At 38.2% G+C, this 18,657-nt stretch overlaps 1 protein-coding gene across 1 annotated transcript in view; it reads right to left on the bottom strand.

Annotated features, from left to right (window-relative positions):
* Positions 1-18,657, bottom strand: part of COL4A3 (collagen type IV alpha 3 chain) — a 171,507-nt gene that overhangs the window by 53,469 nt on the left and 99,381 nt on the right. Inside the window, exons 22-30 of the mRNA XM_069104555.1 lie at positions 18,481-18,573; positions 17,639-17,734; positions 16,725-16,795; positions 14,073-14,252; positions 11,713-11,881; positions 9,998-10,090; positions 7,665-7,769; positions 5,658-5,755; positions 1,870-2,020 (exon numbers count right to left, since the gene is read on the bottom strand). Coding sequence (XP_068960656.1) covers positions 1,870-2,020; positions 5,658-5,755; positions 7,665-7,769; positions 9,998-10,090; positions 11,713-11,881; positions 14,073-14,252; positions 16,725-16,795; positions 17,639-17,734; positions 18,481-18,573 — 1,056 coding nt within the window. The remainder of the gene's footprint in view (positions 1-1,869; positions 2,021-5,657; positions 5,756-7,664; positions 7,770-9,997; positions 10,091-11,712; positions 11,882-14,072; positions 14,253-16,724; positions 16,796-17,638; positions 17,735-18,480; positions 18,574-18,657) is intronic.

Raw genomic sequence — 18,657 nt, 5'->3', positions numbered from 1 at the left:
TTCAAAATGTTGCAGCCTGTTTACATTTTGTAAGTGTACCTCTCCATTGCTCTCTGAGTAATATGTTTTAACTCATTGAAGATTGAAGTATTCCATGGCCCACAGCTGTATAAGACCACCAGTAGAATATTGGAATGTAAAAAGGTAGTCCATCCTTTGTTCCATGGAGAAGCTTGAGGTTATTAAATTGTACTGTTCCAGAGGTAATCCAGGACATACTTCTATTTTGGTTCAGCTTATTGTCTATTTACATGCAGTGTATGTCCAAGAAAAAACGTGTCTATGTAATACACACATACATAAAAACACATCTGTGTATGTATATACTCACTTCTCATTTGCAGTGTATCCAATATATGTTATGTATGTATATATCCACACATATATGCATGTATACCTATATATCTAAAGATTAACTATAGATGTATTACTAATATGTATATATGCAGATTAGATGACCTCGGATAGGTTGTTCCTCTAATTGTATGTCATAAGCTGGACAAGAGGTATAATTCATTCATGATTATTGTTATTACTATAAATTTTGTCTTGTTTTGTCCCTGTCATGCAGGGAAAAATTTTTTAGGGATGTCACTTTTCTGAAAATACTGGAAAGAAAATTACATATATTTCTGATTTAATCCTTTAAATGTAGGGATTTCCTGAAAGAATTGAGACTTCAAAAAACTCTTTAGTTAGAAATGAGATGCAGGGTGGCATAGTGGGTGGAAAGATGGGCTTAGAGTCAGGAAGACCTGGGCTCAAGTCGAGCTCTGACATATACTGCTCTTGTGACCCTGGGCTAGTCCCTTAGGCTCTTGGTGACATAGTTCTATAAGACTATAACTTTCAGAGGAGGTGCCCACCTGCATTAGTAGGGAGTTTCCAATATCAGTGAAATCACAGGTCCATTGCCTAACTCTCTTTGCCTTCCCCTCTTCTGAAGTGAATTGAAAGATCTAAGAAATACTCAACTGTCGCTGTCCTAAGGTATCCAAGAAAGAATAAGTTGTTTTAAAGAGGAATGCCACAGATCATAGTCTTATTATCATGCCCCATTATGTCATGGAGGTGACCAAGGAAAACTTTGTCAATGGAGTTCAAGACCTGGCAACTCCTACTAAGTTGTAGGGTGTTGGGTGTTGATTGAGCCAGCCCTCCGAGGATCAGCGTGGTTAGCTTTGGTGACACTAATCACCCAAGGGTTAACCACTTGGCAGTGTGTTCTTTGACTACATCAGGCCATGAAGACAAAGCCACTTTCCTAAGTCATAAAAAGATTGTTCTCAATATGGATAGAGTCGGTAGCTACCCTACTAAGCCTATCACATCTTTGAAGCAGTGAAATGAAAATAGCAAATAAAAAGCTTACATAATGTTTGTATAATAGAGCATTCTTCAGTTCAGTATTATGGATGCAGGGCTGGCCTTGGAGTCCAGAGGAAGAAGGCCTGTGTGCCTACAAGTCCTAACTCTGACACACACCGAGCTTGTGCCTGTGGGAAAGGCATTCTCTCAGTTCCCCAAGCTTTTCTGTAAGATTGCAAATTACATAATATTTTAATAGTCTAAATCATTAGGAGTTTGCATACCAGGAGTTCTCTAATCTGATGAAATTATAGATCCAGACCAAAATATGTATGTGTGTGTGTGTGTGTGTGTGTGTGTGTGTGTGTGTGTGTGTGAGTATGCCATTTCAGCCTCTGTTTTCTCTATGGAGGAACTGGAAAATTTTCCAAAAGTGGCTTTTCTTCCCACATGCTCCCTTCTTCTTATTCCTCCATCCCCCCCTCCCTTGGATCTAAAAAACATGATTTTCCTTTACTTTAGCTTAGCCTTGGTGTGGTTGAAAATAATCAAGCCAAGTACCTGGTGACCCATTAGGTCCTTCATTTCCTGGGGGTCCTGGAGGGCCTGGAAGACCAGGGAGTCCATTTTCTCCATTTTCCCCTGAACTTCCCTTTTCTCCTGGAAAACCAGTGATTCCTGGTTTCCCAGGCATCGCTGTACCTGGGTCTCCCTAAACCACAGAAAAATCATATACAGTCAATAGGATCAGAAGCTAGTAGAAACTTAAAGAAACTGAAAAACAAGGTATGGGGTTGGTGTGGGTCAGAGGACCAGCTATGCCAATAACTACCCTTGTGACTTGGAACTAATAACTTAACTCTGGCCTCAGGTTCCTCATCTGTAAAGTGAGAGAGTTGAACTAGATATGAATGAATGAGTGAAAAGCATTTATTTTGTGTATGCTAGATGCCAAACATCACTCTAAGTGCTGGTGATACAAATATAAAAGATACAAGAAGCTTATATATTAAGGGGAGATAACACATGTAGAGAAATGGTGACCAGATCTGGGTCTTTTAATTCAGAAAGAGAGATGGCAATTGGAGTCATAGGGTAATAGGTTGTGCCCTTTGCCCTATATAGTATTGATTCAATTATGATTCCAGAACTGGAAAGGGAGGATAGGTTGGGGGGGGGCACAACAGAGGACCGAAGACCATCTGACAGGATCACTGGGCAGTAAAGGAAGGCCTGGCTGGGGCTGTTATAGCAGACCACATGGGGCACCCAGGAACCAGGACCACAGGGCTATAGGCAGACATTCCAGAGCTGAGAGGGTACATTAACACTCTATATCTATGATCCTATAACTTGCACAAGGTCACACAGCTTGTAAAAGTTGCCTTTACTTGTAATTGGGAAAAAACAAAATATTATTAAATTTGAACCCAGGATCTCTGATTCCAAGTCCTACTCAGCCAAACGGTCCCTCACATTTAAAATTTATTTACTTAAATTCAAAGAAACTTAGAATTGTGGAGGACATAGAGGTCATCTAGCTCCATTCCTTCATTTCTTAAACAATGAAATAGAAAAATGTCTTGTCTGAGGTCACGCATCTCTTCAGTAGCCAGGTGGAGATCAGAACCCCGAATTTTTGCTTTCTTGGTCTATAGCACTTGTACTAGACACAGTAGTTCATAGGATTTTGAGGTAGACAGGGTCATACAGAGCAGATAGGCTATGCTCCCTCATTTTTCAGATGAAGAAGCTGAGGCCCTATCATGAAGTTAACTTGCCCAAGGTTGCGCAGAGCCAGGATCTGACTCCAGATCTTCTGATTTCTAAATCTAGAACTATTTCTGAGGGAGGCTAACATCCAGCCTTTCTTTCACCTTAGCTAGCCTCCATACCTGCTGTTTCTGAGTTTCTTCATTATTTCTACCATTCCTTTTCCAGTTGTAGCTATTGAACTTAAGAGGGAGAGGGACAGACATTAACTTTTAACACCTAAGCCATTTCATCAGGCAGCAGAGACAGAGGCACCCCACTAGGGAGGAGCAGTTGAGCCAACGCTAAGATGTTAAGACCTTCACCTCCTACTAGATCTTAAGACCACTGCATGTTTTTGTTCTGAAAATAAGAAAGAGAGATATTTAGAGACCCCCAACCATAACTTGTGGACCTTCCCTTTTCTGGCTAGAAGGTAGGAAGAGGCTTTCTTTTGTCACACTACTTGAGAAGGAAGTTCCTCTTTTTTATTTTTTAAAGGCACATGATTTTTTGAGGCAGCTATATTATTATATAATACACTGTGTAGATGGTTCTTAGGAACCATCTCATCTAACCTCCTAATTTTACAAATGAATAGAGAATTTTAGACCTGGAGAAGTTAAAGGACTCATCCAAGGTGACAAAGCTTTAGGGAAAGAGTCCGGACCGGAATGCTGGTTTCTTGTTGCTTGTGTTTGTGCCTTTCCCACTGTCTGGCTGCCTTTTGTGAAAGAGTTGGTATAAATATTAAATGCTACACAGCCTGGAAAATGCTTCCTTAAATGAGTAACGTTCTATTTTCATCAGAAGACAACAATGGTTTTGCCAATAATAATAAGAGTTCGCATTCATATTGCCCTTTTAGGTTTGCAAAACACTTCATGGACATCATCTTGAAGGCAGAACCTGTTTTTGCTTTTGATTGTATCCTCAATACCGATCATGGCACCTGGCACATACTGTGTTTAAAAATACGTGTTGACTATTTCACAACAAGCCTCTGAGGAGTCAGTATGGTACAGTGGAAAGAATCAGTTATGTATTTATTTTTGTGGCAATAAAAGTATGTATATCCTGCCTTTCATATAAGGATGTGATGGTTCTAATCTGCCTTCAGTAAAGCACGTAATTGAGGAATCTTTTACAGCAACAGCAGTTAGAGGTTCAAGATCCACAGTTTGAACTTTATGGTTCAATGGTCTCTCACAATAACTGTGTGTAGTAAGTAGCATCAGTATTACTATCACTATTTTATAGATAGGAAAACTGGGTCTCAGAGATGTTTAAGACTTTTTCAGAATCACACAGGTACTAAATGTCAAAGACCAAGGCTCTTTTCACTACTTCCTATTTCTTGAAATCAGGGATCTCAGTCATTCACATTAGAAAATTCTGCCCTGTAACCAATTCCTGATACTTGCAAGAAGACTGGCCAGAGGGGAAGCCAGCTAGCACAGCAAGTAAGAGCACCGGCTCCAGGGTCAGGATGACCTGGGGATGAAATCTGGGCTCAGACACTTAGCACCCACCCAGAAACACCTGGCTGTGTAACCTTGAGCAAGTTACTTAACCCCAATTGCTTAGGGGCAGCCAGGTGGGTCAGCAAGTAAGAGCACTGGCTCCAGGGTCGGGATGACCTGGGGATCAAATCCGGGCTCAGATACTTAGCACCACACCCAGAAATAACTGGCGGTGTAACCTTGAGCAAGTTACTTAACCCTGATTGGTTTAAAAAAAAAAAAAGAAGACTGGCCAGAGTTTTAGGAGCAAATCTGTGTCGATGCACAGAGCTCTTCTAGGTTTCATACTTAAAAGATAATTTTGGAAACTGAATCTATAACTGTGGCCTCATTAAGACTAAGCACTAGTCATTAGAACAGTTGACTCAGGGTCTAAAAGATATTAGTGACAATTTAAAATTAGACTAATTAAATATTTTAAAGAAGCTAAGAAATACAACTCAAAACATTATCCTGCAGATAAACAGATTTTTAAAAAAGAAATTAGTAAGGAGATCCTGCTAACTAGATGAAGCTCTGGTAAAATTTGGGTTTTCTTTTTCTTTCTGCAAGTAAAAATATTTAAGGACTTGACTTGTCTTTTTTAAAACTTTATTTATATCATTCAAAGGGGCAGCTAGGTGGCATAGTGTACGGAGTACCAGGCCTGGAGTCAGAAGACTCATCTTTCTGAGTTCAAATCCAGCCTCAGATGCTTATTGGCTTTGTGACTCTGGACAAGTCATTTGATCCCATTTGCCTCAGTTTTTTCATCTATAAAATTATCTGGAGAAGGAAATAGAAAACACTCCAGTACCATTGCCAAGAAAACCTCAAGAAAATGGGGTCATGAAGAGTCAGACCCAACTGAAATGACTGAACAACAAACATGTCATTTAAAATACTTGCTCAATGATGTTTTGCAAAAAAAGATAAATTTTTAATGCTTAAGAAATAGCCTGCTGAGAGTAATCAGCAAAAATGCCAACAATTTCTGCCTCTCTTTTCTAAAAGATTTGAACCTAGCTATATACAACTGGGCACAACAGTCCTAACCTGCACTCTGATTAAACCAATTTTGTGATTTTCTCAGACCTTTGCTCCTGGGAGCCCTGGCATTCCAGGTGACCCAGGTTTCCCCATTTCTCCTGGACAACCTGGTGATCCTTTGGCTCCGGGAAAACCTCTGTCTCCTATAAAACAAGCAGAAAAATCACAGGGATATTTTCATCAAGGGACACTTTATTTTTACTTCTGTGTTTTTGTTGGCTGGAAAACTTAAGAGCTAAATCAGTTTATTTTTTCTCCCTTTCAGCCCTTTGAACTAGCTTAAACTGATTCCTCTTGGGAGAAAATCATCAGAAATAATGTTCCATATTTTAATTTTTTAAAGTAGTATTACTATTTTGATTCAACAATTTTCCAAATGAAGGCTTTGGATTCAAAGCTGATTCAGCTTCAGATGATTTAGGGTTCAGATTTAGTTCCAATTTGTGGAGAAAAGTGGGCTCAATGATGAGCCCTTGAGTCTGACTGTCCTTCTTACACTCTTCTGCAATTGTCATAGAACACTTTGTAATCTTTATGAAAGGAAAGCAGTGATTTGGTGCCTACAGGAAGACAGGACCAAAGCTTGTGTTCCATTCACTCTTGTATGCTTGCTAAAGGGAGTAATTGTAGTGAATTACATGGATTCAAGGTAGTGATCAGTGGTATGATAGGAATGGAAAGGAAGTTAAATAGACTAAACTCAGGGAGTTGCAGCTCAGGCAGAAGCCAAGGAGCTCAAAAGAGAAACAATCTAAGCATAAAGGTTTCTGCTGGCTGGCAGAGTCTGGTTGTGGATCTGATTCACAAGAGAGCTGAAACATCCCTGGAGCCATTCACTAAAAGAGCACCTCCCACACTCCCACCCCTTTTTTGGGTGAGAGGGCAAAGGTAACTTTAGTTCATCAGAAGACCAGCATATGACTACAGCAAAGGGCCCGAACACTAATCATAGTAGAAATCTAAGCTACTCCAAAGTCTTGTTCCAGAGAGCAACTCCTTAGAATAACTAACTGGGCAAGCAGATAAGCTTTCAACCTTAGAGTGCATTCATTAGAACCCTGAGGAGAAAGACATGTATAGAAAACTGGTGCAGGCTTTTCGTTGAGAAATCAGCAGGAAAAAGCCCTGAGTCCAGTCAATTTACCAGAGCCTTCTGAAGGTGGGAGGGAACTGAATGTCAGACTTATCTTCAGCTTCAAGGTTTTAGTTAGTATATTAGGATGGGAATTCTAATATTTGGGGAGTGTTTGTTTATTTATTTATAATATAAATTTTGAAAATAATTTTGATACATTCATATTTATATGTATTATATATTCATAATATAAAACTGTAAAAACAAAATCAAGCCACATAGGAAAGGCTTTCTGATCATATTAACATTAGCCTATTTGGAGTACATCTGGTAACATTGGAGCTGAGACTTCTTAGGTGTTATTTTAGAACAGCATGACTCAGAAATTCCCCTGATTTCTTGGAATGAACCCTGTAGCTGCTGATTGAAAGCATGATATTTATCACCTACATTTCTTTTGGAGTGTTTACTGTGAGATGACAAGAAGAAAAACCCTCTTAAACTGAGTAACTTCTTTATGTTCCAGACAACTCGGTGAGCAGTAGTGGTTTAATTTTTTTATTTATTAAAAATCATGCATATAATATTCAGCTTTTTGTGACTTTCAATTAGATCCCTAAGCATTTAAAAACCTATACAAAGGGGAATCTATGAAGATAGTATGGGATAGTCTAGGCTAGATAAGGCTAAAAGGGAATAGAATAAAGAAGCTGAAAGGTTATCTAGTTCATGTTTTTTTTTCTCTATAGAACAATTAAATATATTTAATTTAAATATAAATTATTCATATTCTGTGAAATGGGTTATTCTAGAGCCTACTGTGTACTTGAGATAGTATAAAGACTCATATGGTAGGCATAGTCGATAGATTTTTGTCTGTTGACAGTCATACTAAGTAGGCCTCAAAAATCAACCAGTACTGTTAGTTATTTTATTAGTGGAAAATAATAAAATTTTTACTCAAATTTAGCATTTACCCTTATGTCCAGGAGGCCCAGGAACTCCAATTCCTGGTAATCCTGCTTCACCATCAGACCCAGGAGGACCTGGGTTACCACTTGGTCCCATGGACCCTGGTTTTCCTAAAAGAAGAAGACCAAGAAAAGTCAACCTTGTTTCATCAATAATAATCAAAAATAAGAAACTTTCTTATTTCTGTCAAATGTACCATCAGACTCTCAGGTTATAACTCAGTGCCATCTTGGGTTCTGCTCCCCCACACCTCTACTCAGCTGCCAAATCTTGCTGTTTCTCTCCCTACAGATTCTCTCTCATCTGACCATTTCTGTTCCACCTTGGTTCAGGCCTGCATCCCCTGTCACCTAGAGAATTCCAACAGCCTGCTAACTGGTCTCCCTGACTCACATTGGTCTCCACTCAGAATGTCCTCCACGCAGCACCCAAAGTGATTTCCCTTAATTATAGTTCTGAACATGGTACTCCAATCCCCAATCACCTCCAGTGGTTCCCTAGTCCCCCTACAATAAAATATAACCTCAGATGTTTAGCTTTTAAAACCCTTCACCAGCTGCCCCCAAGTTATCTCTCCTGTGCTATTAGAGATTACACTCCCTCCTGCACTCTTCAGGGTTCCTTAATGCCCCTCACACATGCCATTCTATATGCTGTCTCTGGGTATTTACACTGGCCATCCGCTATGACTACACTCTTGTTCTCACCTCATGTCATTGAATCCTTCTCTTCCCTACCCCACTTTTAGTGGCCTCCCTAACTAACATACATACATATATACATACATACATACATACATACATATATATATAATTTGCATTTGTGTTTTCATCTTACTCTCTATATACACATATGTATGTATTATATGTGTGTTTATATATACTTTTCTGTTGGAATGATGTAAACTCCTTCAGAGTAGGGACTGTTTTATTCTATGTACTTGTATCCCCAGTGCTGGGCACTTAATAGATACTTATTAATGTTTGTTAACTGTATTTGGATGATCACTGTGTTTTGTGATAAAATGAAACTAATATAATAACCAATCCTCTTCCTAGTCTTACCAAAAGACTTACCAATAAAATCTGCAAAGTTTAATATATATTATCTCTCTCTCTCCCTTTTTTCTCATCCGACACTATACATGTATATGTGTGTACAAGGTATTCCAAAAGCGAACCTTTAGGGAATCTTTATCTTAGAAAAATATAGAGACAGAGATTCAGAGAAAAAATATATGAGAAAGAAATTATATGTATATAATTTATATATGTAATATATTTTATATTTATATAATATAATTTAACAATAGAAATATGACCATAATATAGCCAATTTACATATAATTATAATATAAATTATTTGCATATAAATTTCCATATAACACATAGACAATAAAATGTAATTTTATAAGATAAATGATTATTTAATATATTTAATATTTTTATTTTTAATATTTAAATATAATATAATTTCTCTCATATGTATATATCTTTCTATCTCTATCTCTACTTCTTCCTAAGCTAGAGATTGTACAAAGGTTCAAAATTCTGGTTTAAAGAAATATATAGTTAGGGTATTCCAAAAGCCTTAGTGAAGTTTTAAGGTTAAAACTTTTTATTAAAGTTTATTTTACTAAGTTATTAGAGCTTAATACTGCACTAAGACTTTTGGAAAACCCTGCACACAAATAGACACATTTTCAAATTTATAAATACATACTTTTAAGATACACACACACTTTCACATGTATATTTTATATACCTTGCATCATAACATTATATATCATATATTTGTATATATAATATGCATATGTACATATACATATAAACTTTTTAAATCAACATTTGATGTGGGTATATGTATGTGTGAATGTTTTTTAAACTAGCATTTTGAACCTATACGGAATCTCCATTTTAGGGGAAAAAAAGATAATTAAGCTTTAGAATATAATCCTAAAGAAGGTTCTCAGTTTACTAATGAAGAAATTGAGGCCCAAGGAAGTTATACATTTTTTTAAATTTGTAATTCCCTGATAATCTCTAGAGAGTATTCTCTTCTTGGGAACCTCTGAAGTGATTTTAACTACCTTAGAGCATTCATTGTGATTATTGGAACAGAATAAGCTCAGCAGTCATAAACATTAATGGGAAGAATAGTTATAGTCATTTCAGAGGACAGACAACAAATCCCTTCTCTTTCCATGATCTCTTTTTAAACTGGATAATGGTGTTTCATAAATTGGATTTAGCTAGGTTTTATTACTAAGCTTTCCTTGTCAGGGAACTCAGAATGCACTCTAATCCTTTATATTTTACTTGGAAGAAGAAACACTTACCAGTTGTGCCTTGGAGGCCAGGTAGCCCTGGTAACCCAGGAGGTCCTGGAGGGCCAGGTACTGGTTCTGCTATGCCTGGTTCTCCTTTAGGACCTTAAAAAAAAAGTATGGTAGTAAAATTGGTACATGTGTTGTATATTTCCTTAGTAATTAGGAAAAAAATAGCATTACAATTCAGGAATGCTTGCAGAGAGAAAGTAAACATAATTTCTATTTCTCACAGGTCTTGAAGTTGATTAAGGCTAATGGACCCTTAGGAAATAGACTTCTGATTATTACTAAATATGGAATCTGCAGGTCCTATTAAATAGACTATTTTTTGAAAACTGGGAATGAAGAATTAAGCTTAATCTTGAATGAAAGATTTTTCATTTGCTAAGGGGCAGAATGTTTATAGAGAATTATTCAATTACATTTGTTTCAATGCCATAAATATATTAAGTACCATCCCTTGTACATAGTAGCTACTTTGTTGAATTAAAGCACCTACCATATTCCTAGCACATAGTTAGCTAATTAGGTTGGCTAGGTACTAAAACCACTTCATATATCCCTTTTTTTTTCTTTTTTGGAGGGGTAAAGGCAGGGCAATTGGGGTTAAGTGACTTGACCAAGGTCACACGGCTAGTAAGTGTTAAGTGTGGCCGGATCTGGTACATACATCAGGACCATATCATGTTTTTATTCCTGAAAGCTGTGACTTTCTTAATATGGGCAAAGTTTCCTACCTCTCTCTCTTTCTCCCTCCCTTCTTCCTTCCCTTCTTTTCTTCCTTCCTTTATTTGCTTGATTGTTTAGCTGCTAAAATTAAGTAAAAGAGAGGGATAGTCTCCTAATCCCTAAAGTTTGAACACTTTCACCAGTAGCTCACCTGACTATAAATGCGTTTACGGTGACTATCCTTTCCAAACCTCAGCTGTATTAGTTCAATGGAATATTGCTGGTTACCCATGAATCCTTAAGGCCAACTATACTTACAGTTAACTTGTAATATGTTAGTTATTTTAAGTATGTTGACTTATAAGCTCAGTAAGTGTTCCTTTAAGTTTATTAACTCTCCAAAAAGAACAGGTTTGCAGTGAGGTCACCATGAATGTCTAACACTGAAGCATGATCATGAGCAGAGACAAGGGCAAGAATCACAGTCCTTCAGCTGCCTTTCCTTCCTATTTAGTTTTATCCAACTTAACTTCCATCTCTCACTGATGTTCTAATCTAAAATCCTTTTTGATTAGATTAGTAATAGTTATTCTGTGTTCTGATATATTTTAACAATGTTTAAATTGTTTAGTAGCAAAAGAAAATTACTTTTTCCAGTATAACCCAGAGGTTATCTGTCTAAAATTCTGCAAACTCCATGCCTGGTATTAATTAGTAATCATTAAGTGTGGCTCAGTGGAGAGGGTGTCAGGACCGGGAGTCAGAAAGACCTGAATTTAAACCTTGTCTCAGACACCCATTTTGTTGTGTGACCCTGAGCAAGTCACCTAACCTCTCTCAGCCTCAGTTTCCTCATCTGTAAAATGGAGATAATAATAGCATCTACATCACAGGGTTGTGAGGATCAGACAAGATAACAAACATAAAGTGCTTTGCAGACTTCAAAGCTCTATATTAATGCTAGCTATTATAATTGTTACTGAGATTAAAAGCTTGGCAGAACTAGAAATCTACTATACATGGAAATATGCTGGACTGGATGTAAACTAACCAACCATCATTTCCAGGTGATCCAGGAAATCCAGGTACACCTGTGGCTCCCTTTGGTCCAGGTCTTCCTGGTGGTCCATAGTTGGATGGTCCAGCTGGTCCCATGGGTCCTGGATGCCCAGGGTTACCAGGATTTCCTGGAAAACCTTTATCCCCCTTTTCACCATTCACAACCTATAGGAAGAAAAATATAACTGGTTGGCATTTACTATTTTGTTGGATTTTTACATATAAAGTAGAAGTACCCTCTGCCTCATGGCCTCTCCTTTTGATTGGATGACTCCTCCTAAAGCCTCTGTTTAAGGAGGCACCCAGGCCTTCCCTGTCTCGTTGCTCTCCAGGCTGCCCTTCGGACTTCCTCTTCCATGCTCCCTCCCTGATACCTAGCTCTCCCCCTCCTCTCTTTTTAGCTTCTTTCACCTTCCTTTTAGGGATTGTCTTCCTCGTTAGAATGGAAGCTCCTTGAAGGCAGAGAATATCTGTCTTTCTATATGTTTTTTATTCTTAGTGCTTAGCACAGTGCCTGGCACATAGTAAGGACTTAAAAAATACTTGTTGACCAACTATTTGCTATAATTAATAATGTATAACACAATCTACCTTTGTGAAAGTCAATTAGATTTTGAGAAATATCAAATTTATAGTAGTTACCATTGAATGTAGAAGTTTGCTTTACTATTTATCAATGGGGTTACTCACTTCACTGGTACCAATCATAACCCTTCCCTGACTTAGTATATGGTTTCGTGATTTCTGGTCAGACCAACTCATTACCCAGTGGCCAAACTTCTGGTGATTTGACTTGCCATATTTAGCTAGCTGATTTATTGGATCTTCATCTTTTTATCATTAATCCATTGCTGAGCTCATACTTGAAACATAGTAAGATCTGACACTTTATCCTCCCCTGACCAGCCTTCAAGAACCTAGGTCACCTTCATACCTTCAATCAATTGGTTAACAAGTGTTTGTTAAGCATATACCATGTGTTAGGTACTGTGCCAAGTGCTGGGAATACAAAAGCAAAACAATGAAATAACCCGTCTTTAAGGTGCTTGTATTCTTATTATATGTGTGTGTGTGTATATGTAAAATAAACATAAGATAACGGGGAAACATTGGGGTCTCATGGTCCATAGTTGATCCAGCTGATCTATCCCAAGAGTCCTAGAGTTTCAACACTACCAGTTTTCCTGGATGATCCTTGATCTTCTCATCAAAGAACAAGGGTGTAGAAAGTTTATTAGGAAAAATTCATTTGGGATAAAGTTCTTCTTCAACAGGGTGCCACCATTGCTGACCAGCTGTTATTTGCACCATTTCTAATTTGGTGACATTTCACTGCATAAAAACTCTCTGGAAGCCCCCTTGATTTTTATCAAATGATGTGTGAATATATGCCAGTCTGAGTAAATATGAGAACCAGTGTGGTATCCTGACTGGCCTTGAAGTCAAGAAGACTGGAGTTCATGTTTTACCTTTAACATATAGCATCTTTGTGAACATGAGTAAGTCATGAGTTAGTGTTCTGGGCAGCTAAGACTATAAATTACAAATGAGTTGTTTATCTTCACTGGTGGAGATTGTTTCCACACTGGGAATTTTTCACATTGCTGGGGGAACCCCCCTCCCCACTAAAAGCCCAACCAAATATGAAAGTGTTTATGATACTCTTTTAGGCTGATCTTTGTTTTCTGTGGAGTGTAAACTTACACTTGTCTAAATATACATACTTATTTTTGCCTGTATCTGTAAATGAATGTTTCAAGAATTCCCTATTTATGTCAGTCCTGTATAAATAGCTTAGAGTTCTGGAACACCCGTCATGAGTGTACAGAGGTAAAGATTCCCATAAAACCATGGATGCTAGCTCTTTGGCTCTTAGAAAGGATTTGTGATCTTATCACTGACTTCTCCTTCCGTGTTTCATGAACTACTGTGAAGGCTGAAAGTGAACCTGGTGGCCAGTCTTCTAGTAAACAGCCTTTCTGAACTCGGCTCTGAAGTTGAACTTTCAACAACAAATAGGCATTCTATCATAAGCCCAGTACTCGAAGCCTTCCCAGATAGATAAACTCTTTCACAATTGATATTTCATTGACACAAGCATTAAGGAAGTGTCTGGTATCAACAATGGCACAAAGAGAAATTGGTGTAGGATTTTAATGGAGGGCTAGTTAGTTAAGTAAATACCATAAGTTGTGTATACTTTGCTTTATTAATAGTACTAATGAATTATGATGATAGCTTTCTTCCCATATACATGATTCAATTCTAGTGTTATCACTGCATAGAAGATCACTTTTTCTTTTAACTCAAACTTTGTTTCAAATAAATAATTTAAAAAATGTTACCATGTACCAACCGGTTCGCCTTTTGTGCCTGGTAATCCTTTTGTGCCAGGTTTTCCAGGAATTCCATCTGAGCCCTTTTTCCCAGGGTCTCCTCTCTTCCCCGGCTCCCCTCGATCTCCCACTTCTCCTTCATGTGATGTTTCACCTTTTTCTCCCTTTCGTCCCTGATCACCAGGAGCACCTGGGAATCCCTAGTGAGAGTAAGAAAGAAACCTTGTTTGTGTTTTTTGTGAAACTGGTTTTGCTTTAATCTTCAATACATACAATAGCAGCATGCATTTATAGTGAGCTTTTAGGTTTTCAGAGCTCATTTACCTGCATTATCTCATCTGCTTCTTCTAACAACCCCGGGAGGTAAATAGTATTCTTACCCATATTTTATAGTTGAGGAAACAGACTGGGAGGAATAAAGTGACTTACTGAGGTTTACACAGCTAGCAAGGGTCTGAAATGGGATTTGAACAAAGTTTTTACATTGTGCCGCCATCAAATAAAATTTATTACCTATTAAAACCTTTTGAATTTTGAGGAAGGCATCAAGGTTTTATCACTGTAGTTTGGCCATATTTCATGAGTTATGATTGAAAATAGCATCACCTAATGACCAACTTGCCAATAAGGCAAGTTATGTTCATGTGACTGCTCCACTAAGATGATTTTGCTGTAAAGTTGAAAATGATTAAGTTAATACAATAATCACCGTGAATGATATTCAATACAATAAACAGAGGCTGGAGTTGAACTTTGATTATTTTTAATTCTCATTTAGGAAAAGTATATCCTATTTTATGTTGGCTGATGGGGTCCCCATCCTTCAGGGTCCTGTGATCACAGAATTTCAGGGAGCAGCGGTGACAGGATCCCTGACTGGTCTTTCCAAGCAAAGTGGGTGGTTGGTTGGTGCATAGGGAGTTCTGTCCAAGCATCTGGGCCACTCAAGAACTGGTATTCCCATCTCTCAGTAAAGCTGAACTCACATCTTACCTTAGCTCCATAGCACCATCCCAATGTAATGGAGGATGAGGCATACCCAGAAGATTTAGAGAAGGCATAGCAAAAAACGTCCTTTCCCCACTCCCCATCTTATTTTCTTTTATTATGTAATTTTTTTGATAAAAATAAATTTTATTTATTCATTTGCCCCTGAATTTGGTGGGGCAAATGGTTTGAAGAAATTCCTTTAAGTTTGAGTCCACTTTCTCCCAGGAACTAAGATGTTTATAGGAGAGATTTTGCCTCTAGGTGTTGTAACTTCTGTTCTTGCTATATTTTGTCAGTATACATCCCTTTGTAAAAGGTAATTCATGTTAATTACTTAGATGATTCTGGGGTTTTAATCACTATTTGTATTGGGGCAAACTGACATTACCAGCTTTTCAGGTAGTACCTCTAGAACTATGAGGGGAAGATAAGCTTTGTTCTAGGGGATCTGACTCATTACCAGGCAGAAATAATCAGAGAGACCCGATGCCAGATTAGTTGTGTGTGTAAGGTAATAAAACCTGTAAGGGTAATGGGGATATGGCAATAGCTAGGAGTGGCTATCAGCTTTTCCCTTCTACCTGAGAATAGGGTCAGACTGGAAGGGCATGGAAAATGTGAAGGTAAATGTGTGAGGAAAGATGCAATGGTTTGTCTAGCATCAAAATGACTCAGCAGGAAGAGTTGGCTGTATATGGGGGGAAGGGAATAAAGAGAGAGAGGAAGAGGGAGAAAGAGGGAGGGAAGAAGGGAGAGAGAGAGAAGGAGAGAGAGAGAGAGAGAGAGAGAGAGAGAAGGAGAGAGAGAGAATCTACTTCTTGAGATGGGAAAGAAGTGAATGAAATTCAGTAAACTACTAGGCTGGGAGGGTGAGGTAGGGGTCTGAATAACAAAAGAGTTGAAAATATTAATTAACTCAGAAGTCACCACTTAGTTGGCACTATCTTATTTATTTATTATTTTTTGCAAGGCAATCAGGATTAAGTGACTTGCCCAGGGTCACACAGCTAGTAAGTGAGACCAAATTTGAATTCAAGTCTTCCTGATTCCAGGACCAGTGCTCTATCTACTGTACCCCCTAGCTGCCCCAGAACTATCTTATTCTTAAAGAGCTATAATACTGCCTTCCTCATCTTCAGCAGGAAGGATGTCAGAGTCAGTTCTTACATTTCCCTGGTCCAGACTTTTACCAGCTCTGTGATGATGGGCAAATCACTTTATCCTTAGGTCTGAGGGTGGGAAATTGACTATCAACCCTGAGTTCTTTAGTCACTTGAGGAAAGTAGACCTCAGGATGGTCCTATTAGTCTGGAATACCTATTTAAGTGCCTAGTAGAGGTAGGACCCATAGGAGGGAAATTTTTTTTGGCTGTCTGTGGGCTTAGCTACGAGTTCTTTACTCTGATAAAAGTTGTTCTTTGTTCAAAGCTAAATGCTTGCTAGGGAACCAAGACACCTAGACAAACAAATGTTGCAAGGTCCCAAACACCAGATGAGGAAACACATGAGCTATACAAATTGTTCTTAAGGAGTAGCCCTCTTCTGATCCATCTATCAGAGAAGCCCGAATTCTCACAAGCATTAAATTTTAAAAAATAATTGAACCAAAATGTTTAAACAATTCACATTGTAATTAATTGTAAGTACTGTATCATATTGTATGTATCTGTAAGTAATCTTACTGGAAAGCCTGGTAGTCCTGTATCTCCTGGAGATCCTGGGTTTCCCTTTAAACCATCAGGTCCTTGCCCTCCTAAAAGTCAATCAAGTGACAAATATTTATTGAGCAGTTATTATGTGAAAAAAAAAGAATTCAGTTAACAAAGCTTATGAAAACTAGCTGTTCTTTTCAGGCATCCTTTAAAGGAAATTATTATTGAAATTGTTTCTTTTGCACAGCTGTCATAGCGTAAAAATAGTGCTGAATGAAAGAATGAATTAAGAGGCAGAGTAGAATCTGGGTACTACTCTTAGATCTTTCTTTTCATAAGGTATCAAAAAGTACGCAAATTTCAATATATAGTTGTTTTGAGGAACACAGAGGAACACCTCAGTTGGGCCTTTATGCACTTTACGACCTGGGGTCCCTTGACCAATGACAGTGCTGGCTGCCACTCAGGAATCTCTGCTCTTCTACCCCAGACCTCCAGCAGACACCAGAACCAGTACTTACAGATGCCATAACAGAGATTTGGGGAAATTTCCCCTCCCCAATGCAACATTCCTTGGTAAGTTCCCACCAATCATTGGACACCTATCCCCAGTTGAATTTTGACTGAATCTTACCAGGATTTCCACTTCTGCTGTAGATATCCCAGAATTCCACTGCACTGAGGTGAAACTGGCTTGGCATCACCTGTGATTTCTGATCCTAGCCTCCAGCTAGAACTCTTTCTGAATGCCAGGTAATGAACTCCCAGGGATTAAGAAAATATTTCTGTGCTGGGATTTGTGTTACCGGGACTCTTCTTTTGACCTTCTAAAATCCCCTTTCCAGTCCTCTCAAATTATCATAGTGCCTCTATAATTTCAAAATCCCTCTTTGCCACACCAGCCTTCTATGGAAAAGGGAATAACAAATCCAAATATCATTTACCTTGAGTTCCTTTTTCACCATCTAGCCCAGGCAAACCTGGCAGACCTGGGGGTCCTGGAGTATAAGAGCATTGGGTACACAGTGGTCCTGCTTCTCCTAGAGGGATATGATGATTCCATTAATCACGAGCGCATATGATCTGCTTAGGAGAATTAAACCTTTTTATTTCCATAAGACAGAAAAACTTGTCTTTTGAGTGTCCTGAAAAGCACCTAATAAATATTAAACTAGTAATAATCTCTCCCTATTCTATCTTCTTGGGGTAGACAGGTAAATGAAGAAGAATAAGAACTTAATTCTAATTATCCTGAGTTTGGGCATTTAAAAAGAGATGGAAATCTGCCATAAAAGGGAGTAACCCCTTAGTGTTTATCATCTGGCCTGAGGAATAAAGCTGATAGTCTACAAGGATTCATTTGGGCATTATTTCAGCTTTCTATTTAAGATACATAAACCCAGGAGGCATTTTCAGCTATTTCTCCTCTTCTTCCTCCTCTTCCTCCTCCTCCTCCTCCTCCTCTTCCTCATCCTTTTCCTTATTTTCTTCCTCCTCCTCCTCCTTCTCCTTCTTCTTTGGCAGTCAAGTTTAAGTGACTTGCCCAGGGTCACAGTAATAAATATCTCAGGCCAGATTTGAACTCAGACTCCAGAGCTAGTTTTCTGTCCACTATACCACCTAACTGCCCCAACTAATTAATTTTTGAAAAAAAATCTTTAAAAGAGCATAGAGTTAAATAGCTTAATTGGCTCTTTAATTTTTGTGTACTGTCATTTTATAAGGAGAAAAATAGGGCAAAATATAGATTATTTTAAGGCATAATATTGTTGATAGGCTCACTAACCTTTGGGCCCATAGGCTCCAGGTGTGCCTGGAGATCCCAAATGGCCTGGATCTCCATGGTCTCCCGAAGGACCATTCCGAAAAGTTACTTTACCTGTTGAAAAGTTAGAAAGACAATTTTAAAGCAATTGCATATTCTTAGAGATCATTTCCTATGAATCACAGCATATACATTAAG

This window comes from Petaurus breviceps, unplaced genomic scaffold (assembly GCF_028583685.1).
Source record: "Petaurus breviceps papuanus isolate PSGF00001 unplaced genomic scaffold, PetGlider_PUasm1.0 688, whole genome shotgun sequence".
Lineage (NCBI taxonomy): Eukaryota > Metazoa > Chordata > Mammalia > Diprotodontia > Petauridae > Petaurus > Petaurus breviceps.
The sequence above is the reverse complement of the archived record's forward strand: the minus strand, read 5'-3'. Positions and strand labels throughout refer to the sequence as shown.